At 41.3% G+C, this 16,954-nt stretch overlaps 1 protein-coding gene across 7 annotated transcripts in view; it reads right to left on the bottom strand.

Moving 5' to 3' along the window:
• Nucleotides 1–228: 228 nt before the first annotated feature.
• Nucleotides 229–16,954, bottom strand: part of TSHR (thyroid stimulating hormone receptor) — a 163,979-nt gene continuing 147,253 nt past the window's right edge. For 6 of the 7 annotated variants that reach the window (XM_019831721.2, XM_019831722.3, XM_019831724.2 and 3 more), the window contains 2 exons: nucleotides 4,989–5,177; nucleotides 229–2,626 (listed from right to left, as the gene is read on the bottom strand). In XM_019831721.2, coding sequence (XP_019687280.1) covers nucleotides 1,216–2,626; nucleotides 4,989–5,177 — 1,600 coding nt within the window. In that variant the 3' untranslated portion in view covers nucleotides 229–1,215. 7 annotated transcript variants of the gene reach the window in all.

Genomic DNA, 16,954 nt, shown 5'->3' with positions numbered 1-16,954 from the left:
GCTTTTCTTTTTCCTTTGTCATGGAAACATGTTTTAAGGGAAAGGGATACACATAGAGATTTAAAACTGGAAGAGGCCATCAAGTTCCTTCATTTCTTTCTTTTTCTTTTTTTAAGTATATTTATTTTGAGAGAGAGAGCACATACACACACATATACACACACGTGTGCGTGCACACACACACACACACATATTGGGGGGAAGGGCAGAGAGAGGGAGAGACAGAATTCCAAGCAGGCTCTGAGTTGTCAGTGCAGAGCCCAGTGTGGGGACTGAACTCAGGAACTGTGAGATCATGACCTGAGCCGAGATCAAAATGTTGGATGCTTAACCAACTGAGTCACAAGGTGCCCTAGGCTCCTTCATTTCTACAGACTTAGAGGTGGCCCAGTGATTTGCACAAGGTCCAACAGTTACCTCGCATCCAGCCTGCTTTGTTAATCAATGGGTGATTTAGTGTGCTCTGCTCATAATTCCCACTTGCTGCTGCTTAGAAATATTTCTAGAGTTCACGTCTTTTATGCTATGGGACTAGCCAAGAAGAACAATTCTTAGTTTGCTCAGTCACATAAAAACTGAAATTGCCAGTTTTTTTCTGGGCAACACATAACAGTTGGGTCACATCAGGTAGATTCTTGTGAAGAGATGATTAGTAGTTTCAGAGTCTGAAAAAACAAAGCTAAGCCTTTCCCCTCCTTCACCTCATAATAGCTGCTCCTGTATCCTGTTTGACTTTTCAGTTTTGAGGAATTCACATTCTCTTTGGTTGTATCAGGGAATGTGAAAATGGACCAAGCCAACATAAAGCTAATTTTATATTGTGGTCACCAGCTAAGTTAATAGCATTTGCCATTTGCTGAATCTTCAGTATGAAATGCTATCTAAAAGTGAGAAGCTCAGTGTTGACCTACTTCAGTTGATATTTGTTGAGCATCTTACACAATGTTGTCACTGCAGTTAGCATCAAGCAAGTCTTCTAGAAAGTGTCAGTTATTTTGATATCACCTGGGATTCAGACGTGCTGGTAGCTTTTCTTCCTCCTGGGAGATGATTAGGTTAATGCTACCTCTCTCCAGAGATGAAATTTTGCCCCATGAAACATCACCTGCACAAGGGTTAGGTCAGTCATCTTGTGTATGTAATGGGCTAGGAATACATGTTCAAGAAACCAGCCTTTTATAAGTCCCATACCACTGCGGCTAGTGTAGGGACAGCTTACAAAACTGTTTGATTATACTCTTTCGAGATGTGGCTCTGCTTATTTGGGGTTAGATGGGAGTTTTCAAGCAGTTCATAGTCATCCTGCATGTTGGGGAGACTTTGCCTCATGTTCCGGGTAACCTTTTGGACCTGAATACCAGTGCTATTCTTTGGAGAAACCCTCTGGCCTCGGTATGCCTGAGCCTGGCGTTTACAGATGCCAAACTTGCTGAGCAGGATAAATACATCCCTCTGGAAGGTTTTTGTGAAAATAGCATAGAGAAATGGATTGGCACAGGAGTTAAGTGGATAGAAGAGAACTAGCAAGATTTTGGAGTTGGTAACAGTGATGAGAGGCTTGTTCATAAGTGCTGACAGAGCATAGAATGAGATTGGAGCCATGCACATGAAGTCAGTGAAGATCAACACAGCCATCCTTTTCGCAATTTTGGTGTCTTTGTCCCCGGTGTTGTACTGGGGATTTCGGACTGTGATGTAGATCTTCACGTAACAGGAGCAGACAATGATAAAGGCGACTATGTTGAGCAACAGAACAAGGATAATATATGCCAGGGCAAGAGGTGTCTCAGTGTCCATGGGCAGGCAGATGCTGACCTTGGCATAGCTGCTTATTCCCACCAAAGGGAGCAGGGCCAGCAGGAAGCAGCAAACCCAGCCCCCAACCATGATGGCATATGCGTGCCTGAGGCGCATCTTCCGGTCCAGGCGCATGGCGAAGGTAATGGCATACCAGCGCTCCAGAGTGATGACTGTCAGTGTATACACTGACAATTCACTGGCAAAGACAGTGAAGAAACCAGCCGCATTGCATCCAGGGCCTGTCTGCCAGTCAATGGCATGGTTGTAGTACTCAGAATGAGTGTAGAGGTCTACAGAGGCAATGAGGAGCAGATACATCCCCATGCAGAAATCTGCAAAGGCCAAGTTGCACATGAGAAAGCGTGGGACAGTCAGTTTGTAGTGGCTGGTAAGGAGGATGATCAGGACAAAGACATTGCCCAGGAGAGCCAGCAGACTAACAAACCACACCACAATTCTCAGGAACTTGTAGCCCATTATGTCTTCACAGGGGTTGAACTCGTCTGACTTGGGAGTACACACCATGTCTTCATTGCCTCCACACACAGTGTAGTCATAATGGCTATCGAAGGCCTGTAGGGTCTCTTCTTGTGGGTTTTTAAGCTCCTGGCCAAAACCAAGGATCTCGTCTTGTTCTTCAAAGAAGACATAATAATGAGAGTTGCTGCGAGTATCCTGGAACTTAGAGTTGTCCTTATATCCAGCATGGCTGTCACCTAGATACTCTTCATATTCCTGGTCGAAGGGACCATTCAAAGCATTCACAGATTTTCTCTGACGCAGGCTCCGAATACTGCTGTCATTACACATGAAGGACTCAAGGATTCTGTAAGGCAACAGAAAGAAGTCACTGCTTGCTGAAAACCCCTAATGGTCCCCCCAGGACTTAGCAAAATATGCAGAATACTTACTGTGATCTACATGAGTCGACAAGATTCTACATAATCTAGTCAGGCTTGTTTCTCCTACATTACTTCCTATTACCCACCCTACCCCTTCCCCTGCTGTACTCCAGTGACATTGGCCCTTATTTCTCATCTGCACCCAGTTCAAGAACAATAATGAGTAAAAAAGCATGGATGGTAGAGTCAGTCTGCCTAGGTTAGGATTTGGTTCTACCATTTACTAGCTGTTCACGTTGGGCAGGCCTATGAAGCTTGGCTTTTCCCATTTTTATTTATTTATTAAAAAAATTTTTTTAACGTTTATTTACTATTGAAAAACAGAGACAGTCAGAGCGTGAGCAGGGGAGGGGCAGAGAGAGAGGGAGGCACAGAATCTGAAGCAGGCTCCAGGCTCTGAGCTGTCAGCACAGAGCCCGACGTGGGGCCCGAACTCAGAAACCACAAGATCATGACCTGAGCTGAAGTTGGACGCTTAATTGACTGAGCCACACAGGTGCCCCTGGCTTATCCCATTTTTAAAGTGGAAGGAGTATCTATTTCATATAGGGTCGTTAAAGGATCAGATGAGTATATTTTTTAAAACTCTTACAAAGAGCACCTGGAACACTGATATGCCATGTATGTGTTGGTTATTATTATTACTATTCAGAGCTTTTGAACTCCATGTTCCCTTTGCCTGAAAAACGCATAGCTGCTTCTACTCATTATTCAGTTTTAAATTCAAATGTTCCTTTCTCAGTGAGGCCTTCCCTGATCTCCTTAAATAAACTGTCCTACTTTGTGTTTATTTCCTTTGTAGTAGTATCTGATATCTTCTTACTTGCTTATTTATTTTCTGACTTCCCCCACTAGACTGAAAACAAAATGCGGGAGGGCTTTTGCCCGACCTATTCATTGCTATGGGATTGGACAGTGCCAAGCACGTGCTAGGTGCTTAATAAATACTTATCAAACAAATGAATAAATGGACATGATCATGCAGGCAGGCTCATGGAAGTGAGATTCAGTTTTTCACTAGCTTGCCGCACTGACATCAAAAGGGATTCTTTAATTTGTTTCAGCTGCAGAAGCAGATGTTAATTCATCTATTGGGCTCTGGTTAAAATGCCTAAAGGACTGCCTATTTCAGCTTGTTTGGAGGTTAACGAGAAAACTGGACCCTGCCCTTGAGGTACGCTCTAGCCTCCCACCCATCCCTGGTGCTTTTCTACCCCGAGGCCACACAGCCTCAGTATCAAGCCTGCTCTCACCACCCCATACCTGACTTCTGGCTTTCTGCAGGCATTAGGCCATACTGGCCTTCTTTGCACAGCTGCTCAACTTTCCCCTTTGCTTGTGCCCCCACAACTAGATCCCATTTTATTTCTTTTTAAAAAAATATTTATTTATTTTTGAGAGAGAGAGAGAGAGAGAGAGAGAGCACGAGCAGGGGAGGAACACACACACACACACACACACACACAGAATCTGAAGCAGGCTTCAGTCTCTGAGCTGTCAGCACAGAGCCTGACACAAGACTTGAACTCATGAACCCGTGAGATCATGACCTGAGCCGAAGTCAGACCCTCAACCAAATGAGCCACCCAGGCGCCCCTAGATCCCGTTTTATTTCTGACTGCAAATATGAGTCAGAAAGTCAGCCGGTAGATATTATATAGAAACTGAGCAGAAGTGAGTAAATGATAAATGAAGGTGGTGTTAGGACACAAGAGGGGAAATAATGCAGAGTAAAAATGTAAGTGAAGAAAAGATTCAGACAAAGCACAAAGAGGCCATTCCTCCTTTGCAGCTCGTAAGCAGCCTGATAATAAAAGAATACATACCATAGCTAATGTTTTTTGAGAATTTAAAATATTCCAGGTAATTGTGATAGGTGTTTTCTATTCAGTTTCCCATTTACTCTTATCAAACCCTCTGTGAATAGTAACATTACCATCTCCACAGAGGCTCAGGGAGATTGAGTAAGCAAGCTGGAATAACACAACTAGAAAGTGGCTGAGCTAGGGTACAAAGTCAGTTGACTAGTAATCATGTAGTATGATCTCTACAAGATTCTATATGATCCCCACCCCCCCTCCCTGCTGTGATCCAGTGACACTGGTCTTATTTCACATTTGCAGTCACTTTGAGTCTGCAGTCATTGTGTCCCACGGATTTCATGATACTCATGGATGCTTCCATTCTTTCTACCTGGCTCTCAAACCACAGACCTTTCCCAAACCCAGAAATTAATTCAACTTGCACTGAAACCTTTTGTTGCTTTTTCCAGACATCTGTATTTACCCTCTGATTTTCTTCTGATTCTTAAAAGCACAGCAGTGGCTTGGATAAGAAAGGTCAGCCCGTGTGAGGTGAAGGAAACTCAAGGTAAGTGGAAGTTTCTTTAGAGTCCAAGTGTTTCTTGCTATCAATTCCTTCAGGTGCTCCAGGCCTTTGGATGGCAGGGCAGTGACACTGGTGTAAGAGACGTCCCTAGGGAGGACAGAACAGAGTAGTTCAGAGAGGCGGTGAGCAGCCAGAACCTTCTACTTCTTGGCTAGAAAGTCAGGCAGGCCTGAGATTAACAGGGGTGTGTTCTCTTCTGCTGTTGAATACAGACTCAGTTCTTTAGATACTGCCACCAGCTGAAAGAGGAATATTTGGTTTCTAAGTTGATATGTTACAAAGGACTCCCCATTTTTATCACTTGGAATTCCAGTATGCATCGATACAGATAATAGCTTCACAGACATTTTCTTTTATTCATTGCAATACATGCAAACTCTTGGAATCTGAGATGGATATCAATTTTATTCCAGAAATTACAACATATAACTACTAAAGTGTCTCACAACATAAGAGAAATATATTTGAATGGGTTTAAAGGGGCCTGAATTGCTCTCAGTCTCTATGGGGTCTAGGGTTTGGGGATTAATAAGCTGTTCACTGATAGGGGCCAACACTAGTGTTATGAAAATCTTCTCCTAATGATGCAGAGCTTGGGAGTTATATAGTGAATTCCTGACTCCGAACAACCTCCCTACGCTTCCTTTAGGAGGCTGTCAACATATTTCCTGTAAAGAAAACTCCAGTATTTACATTAGTAATCAAGTCACCTCTGAAAATAATGAGGAAGGTGGTGAGGCTGGAAGCAACATAGACACTAGTGTTAGTTACTCAAGTAGAAGTAATTCACATTGTAGTGTAGCATTTCCTGTTCTTTTCTCAGTCCCAGACAGTCCAGATTATATATCCTGCTCCATCATTTTGTCTTGCTTGCATTGAATAATAGCTTGAATAAAACCATGAACATTTAACCTAATATCTCTCATTTTATATTTTATCAATTAAAATAGTCACTGAATAGTCTTAGATTTTACATGATTTTTACATGATTTTTATTATGAATTTTTAAATAATTACACTTAAAATGTTTAATATAGTTAGTAGTACTGATTAGCAAGTGAATTCCAATATTTACAGCTTCTTCCTCCATGTCGTTGCCATTGTACTTAGCTGGGATTTACATTCTCTGGGTTCAAGGCTGCTAGAACATGCTAGTCATTTTTTACAAACACGAAGCTCTCACATTAAGTCCGTTCTTACTACAGAGCTGTAATTCTCAGGGAAGGGTGCCACATTTGCTATTCTGTGTTGTATGTACTTTAAAAATTCTATAATTCAGCATTTCTCAAACTTGCCTGGTGGTAAGAATTACCCTTGGCACTCATTACTGTATGATCCCAGCTAATTTTGAAAACTAAGCAAGTATGTGTGGGAAACTGGCATAAATGAACCACTTTGCAGTTAATGAGCGAGTTGAGGGATTTTGGAGCCAACCATAGGGGAATTGTGAAGTAAGTGAAGCTAGACGTTGCTCTTCTGCCTCATCTGTCCTGTTGATGCTGTATTTTCCCTTTTAGACATGCTGTCTTCAAGGTGTTGCTATCTTCCTGCCTTCGGTTTTCTGAAAGCAACTTATGTGTCTCTTTATGCAGTGATGCAGTCATGTCAGTGAAACAAGAGAGCATCTCTTGGCTCATTTTCCCTGCTTTGCTATCTGTTGGATACACTGATTGCGTGTGTTCATCTGAAAGAGCTTATCCTTCCAAGTACTGCGTTTGCATTTTAATAGCTATTTCTTGAGAAAATACTTTAGGAACCATCCCAATTACTGAATGGCAAAACACCCCAAAACTAAGTGGCATCAAACAACAGTCTTTTTATTGTTAGCATAGCTTTTGTGGGTCAGAAATTTGAACAGGGCGTGGCAGGGGTGGCTTATCTCTGCTCTATGATGTCTGGGGCTCAGCTAGGAAGACTTGCCAGGGCAAGTCAGTGATGGGGGCTGGTATTATATGCAGACTCCTTCACTTACATGCCTGGGCCAGGGCTGAGACGACTCAAAGCTCAGCGCAGCTGGACTGTTAAGATGGCTTCTCCATGGGGCGTGGGCTTCTCACATCAGGGCAGTCAGGTTCTGAGAGGGAGCATTTTGAGAGGAAGCATCTGGGGTGTCCCAAGAGAACTAGTAGATTGAAAGGTGGGGAACGTAGAACCCATCTCACAATTGGAGGAGTGTCAAAGAATTTGGGCCTTAGTTAAAAAACAAACAAACAAACAAACTGCTATAGTAATCCATGTGGTGAGGATGGGATTGAGGCAGATATTTGCCATTCTGTAAATCAGTGTTTCTTGTCCAGGCACCAGCATGGACCAGCATCAGAATTACATGCAATACAGACTCCTGAGCCATACCCCAAACCAACGGGAGGAATCTGAATTACTTAAGATGCTCTCTAGGTAATTTAGAATCTCACCTCAATTCTCAGAACATTTTTATGAAGCAGATGGAAATTAAATCAAAGACAAAGAAATAAGGCATGTTATATCCAAAGAGACGCAGCAAACAATGGTAACTATAATTTGGATCTAGAGTTCAGGTTCAGTGCTCCAGGAACTCTTCTCTACTCCTTATCATCAATCAGGTCTCTGGAGTCTTTGAATATACATCCAGGTGCAGTAACCCTCCAGGGACTCATTAGGAATCTGTTGGGGAGAAACTGATTCCATGCTGTGTCTGAGTGTCTGCAACCCAAGCATATCTCAGATGGCCACCAATTGGGTCTCAGAGGGGCTGAATTGGGAGGGTGCTTGGACATGCATGGAGAAAAGCAGGTGTTGGGAAATGTATAAAACTTATGATAGAAACATCTGTAACATAATGGGTACATGGCATATAGTAGGTGTTCAATAAATGTCAATTCCCTTCTTGCCCAATTTGGAGTTTATCTTGAGTCAGAAGCAAGGAACCCAGAAAATATAGCTCCAGGCCAGATTTTGACTTACATATCCAACTGCTTATTTGACATCTCATCCTGGATGCCTCATAGGCAACTCCAATTTAACAGGTCCATCCTACACTTAGCTTTTGATTCCCCATCCCCACCCAACGTACCCTTTTCCATTAAATCTAGCAAAACAAAACAAAACAAACATCCAAAAAACTTTTGAATCCATGTATTTCCATCTCCAGTTTAAACTCTCTAGTCTAAGCTAATGCCATCTGTTGGTACAATAGCTTTCTTGTCTACCCTTCCTCCCTTCCAGTCCATCCTTCACATAGCAGCCAAAGTAGTCATCACATATGGGTTGAGTCATAACATATGGGTTGAATAACCTTTCAGTGACTTCCCAATGTACCATGAATAACATTTACTCTTCCTGCCATGCTCTTTAATGTCCTACAGATCTGGCCTATGCACTCATCTCAGGCACCTAAGGCCACTTACAGCCCAAATTAGAATCTATTGGAACCATCTGACTCCCTGCTGTCGAGAGCCACTTGATGAAGCTCTAACTATCCATTAGGCCTACTGTTACCTAAAGTGCTCCTGAGCTGCTGCCCTTTCCTGATGTAGGTTGCTCCACTCATGCTACTTTGGTACTTTATAGAGTCAAGCAAGAGGACTGACTGCTTTTTCTTGTTATTGGGGATTTAACCCCTCTTGCAGAGAGCTACAGTTTTAATCAGATATAATCTGGCTGCTATCAGAAAGGAAGGTAGTTCCTTTATATTTGAACACGGTTGTAACACTGACTCTCCACTCAAAGAATTCCTGATTCTTCCCTCCAAGCCTACTGGTGTTTATTTCCTATTTTCTGTCTACCATCTTGTGGGGTTTGTGTTCTCATGGAGTCTCTTTTGATCTTGCCCTACATTTATGCCATGAATGTCTATACTAAGATGCAATTGAGCTATACCCCTCATCAGAGGATAGCTCAGTTGTTTATAAGTCTTTAGCCATTTACAGTCTCCTGGTTCTCATTACAACCACCTTAGTTTAGGTCTGAATTACATTTCACCTGAGGTGTGCAAAAACTTTCTGCCTGGTCTTAGAAACCTTCTAATCCCACTTTCAGACTTAAAGACAGAATGTTCTTTCTAAAACTTGGATCTCAACATATTGCTTTCCAGCTTGAAGCCATGGTTCCTCCAAAGTCTATACAATTCTAGCCTCTTAGAAGAGTGCTCCTTGTCCCCAGTGGAAATTTCTTCCTAAATCCTGTGTAGTGTTCTTGATTTTTTCCCTTTCATTGGAGGAAATGTTTGAGTAATTTCTTAGAAAGGCTATATATGAAAGAGATATTTTCTGCATTCTTGCATGTCTGAAAATGACTTTTTTTTTCCCTATCCTTATATTCAGTTGATACTTCACCTGGCTGTAAAATTTCAGGTTGTAAATAGTTTTTCTTCAGATTTCTAAAGGCTTTACTCTACTGAATTCTATCATTCATTGTTGCTTTTGGTAAGAAAGATGAGATTTAGTTTCTTATTCTTTGGTCATTGACTGGTTTTTACTCTCTGGTAGCTTTTATGGCTCTCTCTCTCTCTTTAATTTCCAGTTTTACTGAGATATAATTGATGTATAACATATGTAAGTTTAAGGTATACAGCATGATGATCTGATACATGTATATTTTGTGAAATGATTATACGGCACTCTCTTTGTTCCCAGTGTGAGATTTCATGAAGGTAACCCTTGATATGGATCTTTTTGCACTTATTGTGCTGGCCACTGAGGGTGGGGGTGGAGCCTTCAACCTGGAGGGCTATGTTCTTCAGGTTTAGGACAATTTTTGGTATTGTTTCCAGGGTAACTTACTCCTCGTATTTTCTTTGTTCCCTCTCTGTAATTCCTAGGAAGTGAAAAAGGAACTTCCTATATTCATCAGACTTATTCCCATTTTTTTCTTGTAATTTCTCCTATTATTTTTTATTGAATCTAATGGTAGAATTCTTTGACCATATCATCCATCTCTTCTACTTAATTTAAAGAATTAATTAAAAAATTTTGTTTCCAGGGGCGTTTGGGTGGCTCAGTCAGTTAAGTGTTGGACTCTTGATTTCAGCTCAGGTCATGATCTCATGAGTTCATGAGTTCAATCCCCACATTAGGCTCTGTGCTAACAGTGAGGAGCCTGCTTGAGATTCTATCTCTCTCTACTCTTTTCCCGTTCACATTTGTTCTCTCTCTCTCTCTCTTTCTCAAAATAAATAAATAAAACTTAAACTTTTGTTTCCAGCTTCATTGAGGTATAATTGACAAATAAAAATTGTATAGAGTTACGGTGTATAATGTGGTGTTTCGATATATGTGTACATTTTGAAATAATTACCACAATTCAACCAATTAACATATCCATCACCTCACACAGTTTTTTTTTTTAATGGGGAGAATATTTAAGATCTACTCTCTTAGTAAATTTCAAGTATACAAAATGGTATTATCAACTGTAGTCACTCTGGTATACATCAGGTCCTCAGACCTTAATACATCCTGCATAACTGAAACTTTGTACCCTTTGACCAATATCTCCCTATTTCCCCATCCTTCAATCCCTGGCAACCACCAATCTACTCTCTTACTATGAGTTCAACATTTTTAGATTCCACATATACATGAGATCATGCAGGATTTGTCTTCCTGTGCCTGGCTTTGAATTTTTAGTTTTAGTTTCATGAAAGCTGGGACTCTGCCTATTCTGTTCATTGCTGTATTTTTGACACTTAGACTGGTGCTTGAAAGACAGAAAGTTGTGACTATATATTTGTCAAATACAAAGATACATTTTAAGAAGAGCTTTCATGTTTTCCTTTTTTATAGTGTATTTGAGGAAGCACACTATGTTTAGAATGTTTAGAAGAATGGCTTTTAAATTCAGACTATCTGGATTTGAATCCTGGCTTCTATACTTACTACCAGTCACTTAACCTTTTTGTGCCTCAGTTTCTTTATGTCGGGTTTGTTGAACAATAGCTGACAGTGTGTTCTCAAAAAATATCTATTATCATTATTGTCACCTTGCAATGAGACATGTCTTCTCAGATTTATCTCAGGTCACTAATTGTTGCTTTGTTGAAAGTTCTCTCCTGTTCTCTTCAATGTGTTTGGCTCCTCCAGGCTTATTTCCACCCCACTTGTTTATCTTGGTTTTGATCTTTCAAGTCACAAACGTTCTTTGGCCGGTGATCCTAGGTTGCATGCTCATGCTTAAAAACAAGGTACTGAAAATCTAATTGGGAGCTTATCCACTGGCGAGAATCTGCTTTAGGACAATTGTGTGGCCTATATGCTGGTGTATCCTAAAAATGCCAGAATATGGAGGTTTTTTGTTTGTTTGTTTTAGAATTTGTCAACTTCTTCAGAAAAGAGACTTCACATTTCTAGCCTAGAGGGAAGGCACTCTTGGCTGCTGGCATTTTACATGAATAGGGCGGTGGGTTAACATTTCCAGATACAGACCTTCAATAAATCCTTCTGTTTATAGCCCCACGTTTCACTCTGCCACTTGCCACCCCCATCACCTCCAAATCCCACACCCTTCAGAGGTTCTGCAAGGCAAGGCAGCTGCCTCCTCAGGTGTGCTTCCTCTGAGTACTCATGTTTGTCTCCTTCTCTTCTGCCTTTTCTCATTCAGAATTCTGTAGCTCACCAGACCACCCACGCACTCTCATCTGTCCTCTCCGTCCTTGTGGATTTATGTATATCAAAATGCCATTCCCATCATTTTAGGGGCCTCTCAAGAGGGAGAGGAAATAAAAGCTTAGGTTGAATTTATCACCTTAACTCTTAGTCATTACTCCATTTAATATGTAGATCTGTGCAAGAGCTTAGAACAGATACTTGTTGAGTGTTGAGTCAGCCAGACAACTAGACAACTAGGCAGATTCCCATCTCTGGTGTTGATGGAGAGAACGAGCCTCAGTCTGACAAAATCCCCAAACTCAACAAGGCAGGGATCATTTTAAGTTATTTGAAGCTGTATCTTTCCTCATTCACCTAATTTTTTATTTGACCACTTTGAATCCAGGATTTACTAACAGTGTACCTTCTTTCCTAAAATAAAACTTGCAAAACCTAGCAAGATTTAAACATTTTGTTTTGGAGTGAGAGAATATGGAGAGCAGCTATCAGCACTAAAGGGGCCCAAAATGATTTGTGAGTGTAGCCAAATGGATGGAGACCTACAGGCTGGAGGGCTGCCCTCTCTCTTAGTGACTTTGGCACTTTCCACAAAGAGCTCATTAAGTGTTGGGTACCAAGCTTCCTGAGAATTTGTCTCTAGCAAGTATTTACTCACAAAACAATGCAGCGGAGCTAAGCCTGGCAGACAGTAGGAAATCTAATTGTCTAGGTCATGGGAACCACCTCAAGTTATGTGTCTAATGAAAGTAACAGGACATGAATTTGGAAGGAGTGAGACCTGCAGGGTTATATACAGGGCAAGAATATCATGGAATTTTAATGATGCCAGGAAAAAAAAAAAAAGACCCAATTGATATTCGGTGTCATCAGAAGAACAAATTTCTCCTCAAGCAATTATGTATTCTAACATCCCCAAACATGGAAATAATTTCCATTTTTGTGATATGCATTGTCATTGTTATTTAAGATGAACGAGAGACAGAATGCCAGATGGGGAGGGGCAGAGAGAGAAGGAGACACAGAATCCAAAGCAGGCTCCAGGCTCCAAGCTGTCAGCACAGCTGACATGGGGCTCCAACCCACCAACCGTGAGATCACGACCTGAAACGAAGTCGGATGTTTAACCGACTGAGCCATCCAGGCGCCCCCAGTTGTAAATTAAATAAGCACTAATTAGCCTGCCAGTGTTTCAGCAGCAATTTCAAGTCTCTTTAATGTTTGCTTGTAATAAATGTGGGCTTTTCCTAAAGGTCAATAGGTGGAAGCTGACCCATTAAAAATGTATAGTCACATCTGCAAATTGGTAGATGAAACGCATCTAAAACAGAAAGAAGATTAATTTACCATTTAAAAGGCAGTTTAATTTATTAATACTGACTCAGAAAGGGCTTAAAAGCTTAAAGGCTTAAAAGCTATATGTTCAAGAGTGAGCCTGATTGATTATGAGCATTTTAAAACATGATATGCATTTATTCAACAAATATTTATTGATTGCTTTTTATGTATTGATCTATGATACAAGCAGCTAGGGCTCTAGCAGTAAAGTAAATGGGAAGAAATTCTTGTTCCTCTCATGCTTATATTCTAGTGGAGAGAGAGGGACAATGAAAAAAAATAAGTAAAACACAGAGTATATTTGGGGCACCTGGGTGGCTCAACCAGAGCATCTGACTTCAGCTCAGGTCATGATCTCATGGCTTGTGAGTTCGAGCCTTGCCTCAGGCTCTGTGCCGGCAGCTCAGACAGGCTCTGTGCTGGCAGCTCAGAGCCTGGAGCCTGCTTCAGATTCTGTGTCTCCCTCTCTCTCTGCCCCTCCCCTGCTCATGCTTTGTCTCTCTCTTTCTCTCAAAAAAATAAATAAGCATTAAAAAAAACACATCGTATATTTGATAATAATAATAAGTACTATGGGAAAGAGGAAGACAGGGAAGAGGAAAGGAAGAGCTTAAGAATGGGGTCACAATTGGGGAGGGTGTCAGGGAAGGCCTCATGGAGGAGACAGTTGAGCAGAGGTCCAATGGAGGTGAGGGAGAGAGAGAGAAACATGTTGATGCCTGAGGCAAGAACAGTGCAGGCTGGGAGACTAGTGTCATAGGCCCTGCTATGTTTGAGGAAGCAAGGAGGCCAGTGTGGCTGGAGCTGAGACAGTGGGGGAGTCGAAAATGTGGGTGATATCAGAGAGGTAACGGGGAGCTAGATCATATTCCTACGAGGCTGTAGGCCATCAGAAGGACTTTGTCTTTTATCAGAGTGAGATCAGAAGTCTTCAGAGGAATGGTATAATCTGACCAAGGATTTCAAAGGACCAGTCTGGATACTGCTTTGAAAGTAAACCAAAGAGAGCAAAGGGTAGAAACAAGAAGACCAAGGTCCAAGGAAGGTGCCTTGGACCAGAGTGGTAGCACTGGAACTGCTGAGAATGGTTGGAGTTTCTACAGATTGAAAAGGTAGAGCCAATGGAACTTTCTCATGCATTGGATATGGGTGGGAAAGAGGGGAGTCAAGAATGACTCTGAGAGGGGTGCCTGGGTGGCTCAGTGGGCTAAGCATCTGACTTAGGTTCAGGTCATGATCTTGTGGTTCGTGAGTTTGAGCCTTACCTCAGGCTCTTACATCAAGGCACTCGGAGCCTGGAGCCTGCTTCAGATTCTCTGTCTCCCTCTCTCTGTCTGCCCATCCCCCACTCATGCTCTATCTCTGTCTCTCTCAAAAATAAATAAACATTAAAGAAAATTTAAACAAAAGGTTAAAAGAATGATTCTGAGATTTATGGTCCGCAACTAAAAAATAGACTTTCCATTTCCTAAAATGGGGAAGTGAGGCAGGTATGGAGGGAAAGATCACGGGTTCAGTTTTGGACAGGTTGAGTTTGAGATGCCTATTAGACATCCAGATGGTGATAGTGATAAGCATGCAGGAGAAACATACAGGAAGGAAGTGCAATGTGTGCAGCTTGCAAATTTAAATAGGGTGTTCAGGGAAGACCTCGATGAGAAGATTACATTTAAGCAAAAATTGAAGGAGGCGAAGGAGCAAGTCCCATGGATACCTGGGGGGAAAGCCATCTATGTAGAGAAGACAGTGCACAACCCCTACGTGGCAACATGTTGGAGGGGGATGTGTTCAGTGTGGCTGGTGTGGAGTGTTGAGTAGGAAAGAAGTAGGAGATGGAATCAGAGAACAGATCATGGATAGGGAGCTGTTTCAGCAAAGTCTTTGCTATTTGTAAGGACTGGAGCATTTTAAGCAGAAATTGAAGAAAATGATCTAGGAAAGTTGGAGAATTACAACAGGTGCAAGAACAATCATATGTGAAAGGGGCTCACTTTGTGCCCCTTTGTGCCCCTAGGAAGAGACGGTGTTTCTGGGTCAGTTAGTGCTGGTTTGCATTCTAGCACCATCGCTTATGGCCAGATGACCTTGGGGACTTACCTATTATCTCTGCACCTCAGTTTCTCTTTGTTAAATAGGGATAATAACACCTGCTACTGAATAGTTAAAAAGGGTAAAGGTGATATACTATCTGTAAAGAACAGAGAACACAGCTGAAGCTCAAAAATATAATTGCTTTGTAACTCAGAAATCACTGTTAACCTTTCCTCTATCTCTCAAGTTTGTATAATTATATTTCTTTTAAGCCTTTTGCTTCTGTGACCTATGAAATCCCATGGAACTTACCATATAAGCATAATGGATTCTTCAAAGACAAACTACCCATATACTGTAAGTCAGTATGGTCAGCTCTCCACCAAACAATGACAAGAGGAAACGATGGCAATTTATTGCCAATATTCAGATACTGAAATAAAAACCTATCCTTTTTTTTTAAATTTTTTTTTTCAACGTTTATTTATTTTTGGGACAGAGAGAGACAGAGCATGAACGGGGGAGGGGCAGAGAGAGAGGGAGACACAGAATGGGAAACAGGCTCCAGGCTCCGAGCCATCAGCCCAGAGCCTGACGTGGGGCTCGAACTCGCGGACCGCAAGATCGTGACCTGGCTGAAGTCGGACGCTTAACCGACTGCGCCACCCAGGCGCCCCAAAAACCTATCCTTGTCCTTAGTGTTGAATCCTCTCCCTCTCCTCCCCAAAACACATACGAAATGACCATCACCACAGTGGCTAAAGGACCTCAATGCTACTGGTGAGACGTGAAAAGTCCACTTTCTTTTAAGGTGTTTATTTCCTTTAGACTCAGAAACAGAACATAATTAACAAAATGGATTTCAGTGACTTGGCAGAAATAGTGTGTCAGAATGATAACTCTTAACTACCTTATTTCCTGTCGCAAGAGTAAAAATCTCAGAAGAGTCAAAGAATTTAGCATTCATCTATACTTACTTGGGAAGAACTGAGTGCCTAATTGTGCACACCAAAAACTGTTTCATGTGCTTATGTTTGTGGGTTATTTGTTGAAAATTTTAATCCTAGGTTAATTTATCCCTCCTATCAGTAATTCTGTTGTCAGCATCTTCTAGTTAATTGTAAAATCATGAGTAAAACGTGCTATAGAGTAATGATTTTTGCCTCATCTATTTGGCTCTATGCAATCTTTTTTTCACCCCATGACTGATTGAGACTTTATGTGGGTGAAATCACCAAAAACTCTGAGAGGAGTAGTGTTGGAGGGGTCAGAACCCTCTGGGATTGATAGGATGAAATAAAATAATTTATACAAAATATTTAGCAGACAGCCTAGTAGGCGCTTACTTAAAGGTAGATTGTTTATACTTAAAATTGCAAAGACGATGTGCTCTGACTTCGTTACGGTTGAGGACTCCTGACTAAAGAGCAGTGATTGGTTAATAAAACTGTTCAGAATTTATATGTTTTAGAACATTTTGTAAGCATTGTTTTCCTAGAATTCAGACTCAGCAAATATTCTTTTATGTTCTATCAGTTTTGATCAAAGTAAAAAGCCCTTACTTAAAGAACTAATTTTAGCAAAACCATGTTACAAGAAACAGTTGATGGGTTTGTGAATTATTCATTTTTATAAATGAAAGGTCATCCCAGTTTACTGTCCATATTGGCATAGATATGAGAACATTTATTCAGACTGAATCCCCTGGTGGAAAACGCATGATCATTTGAGGCCATTGCTCCAGGACACTGGCTCTTGGTGCTTTGGAGAACTTCTCTTTCAGTTAAAGTAAAAAAATTTTTTTTTTTAAATTTTTTAGCGTTTTATTTATTTTTGAGACAGAGAGAGACAGAGCATGAATGGGGGAGGGGCAGAGAGAGAGGGAGACACAGAATCTGAAACAGGCTCCAGGCT

The sequence above is a fragment of the Felis catus genome, chromosome B3 (assembly GCF_018350175.1).
Source record: "Felis catus isolate Fca126 chromosome B3, F.catus_Fca126_mat1.0, whole genome shotgun sequence".
NCBI lineage: Eukaryota > Metazoa > Chordata > Mammalia > Carnivora > Felidae > Felis > Felis catus.
Note: the sequence above shows the minus strand (reverse complement) of the source record. Positions and strands in the feature narration are given on the sequence as shown.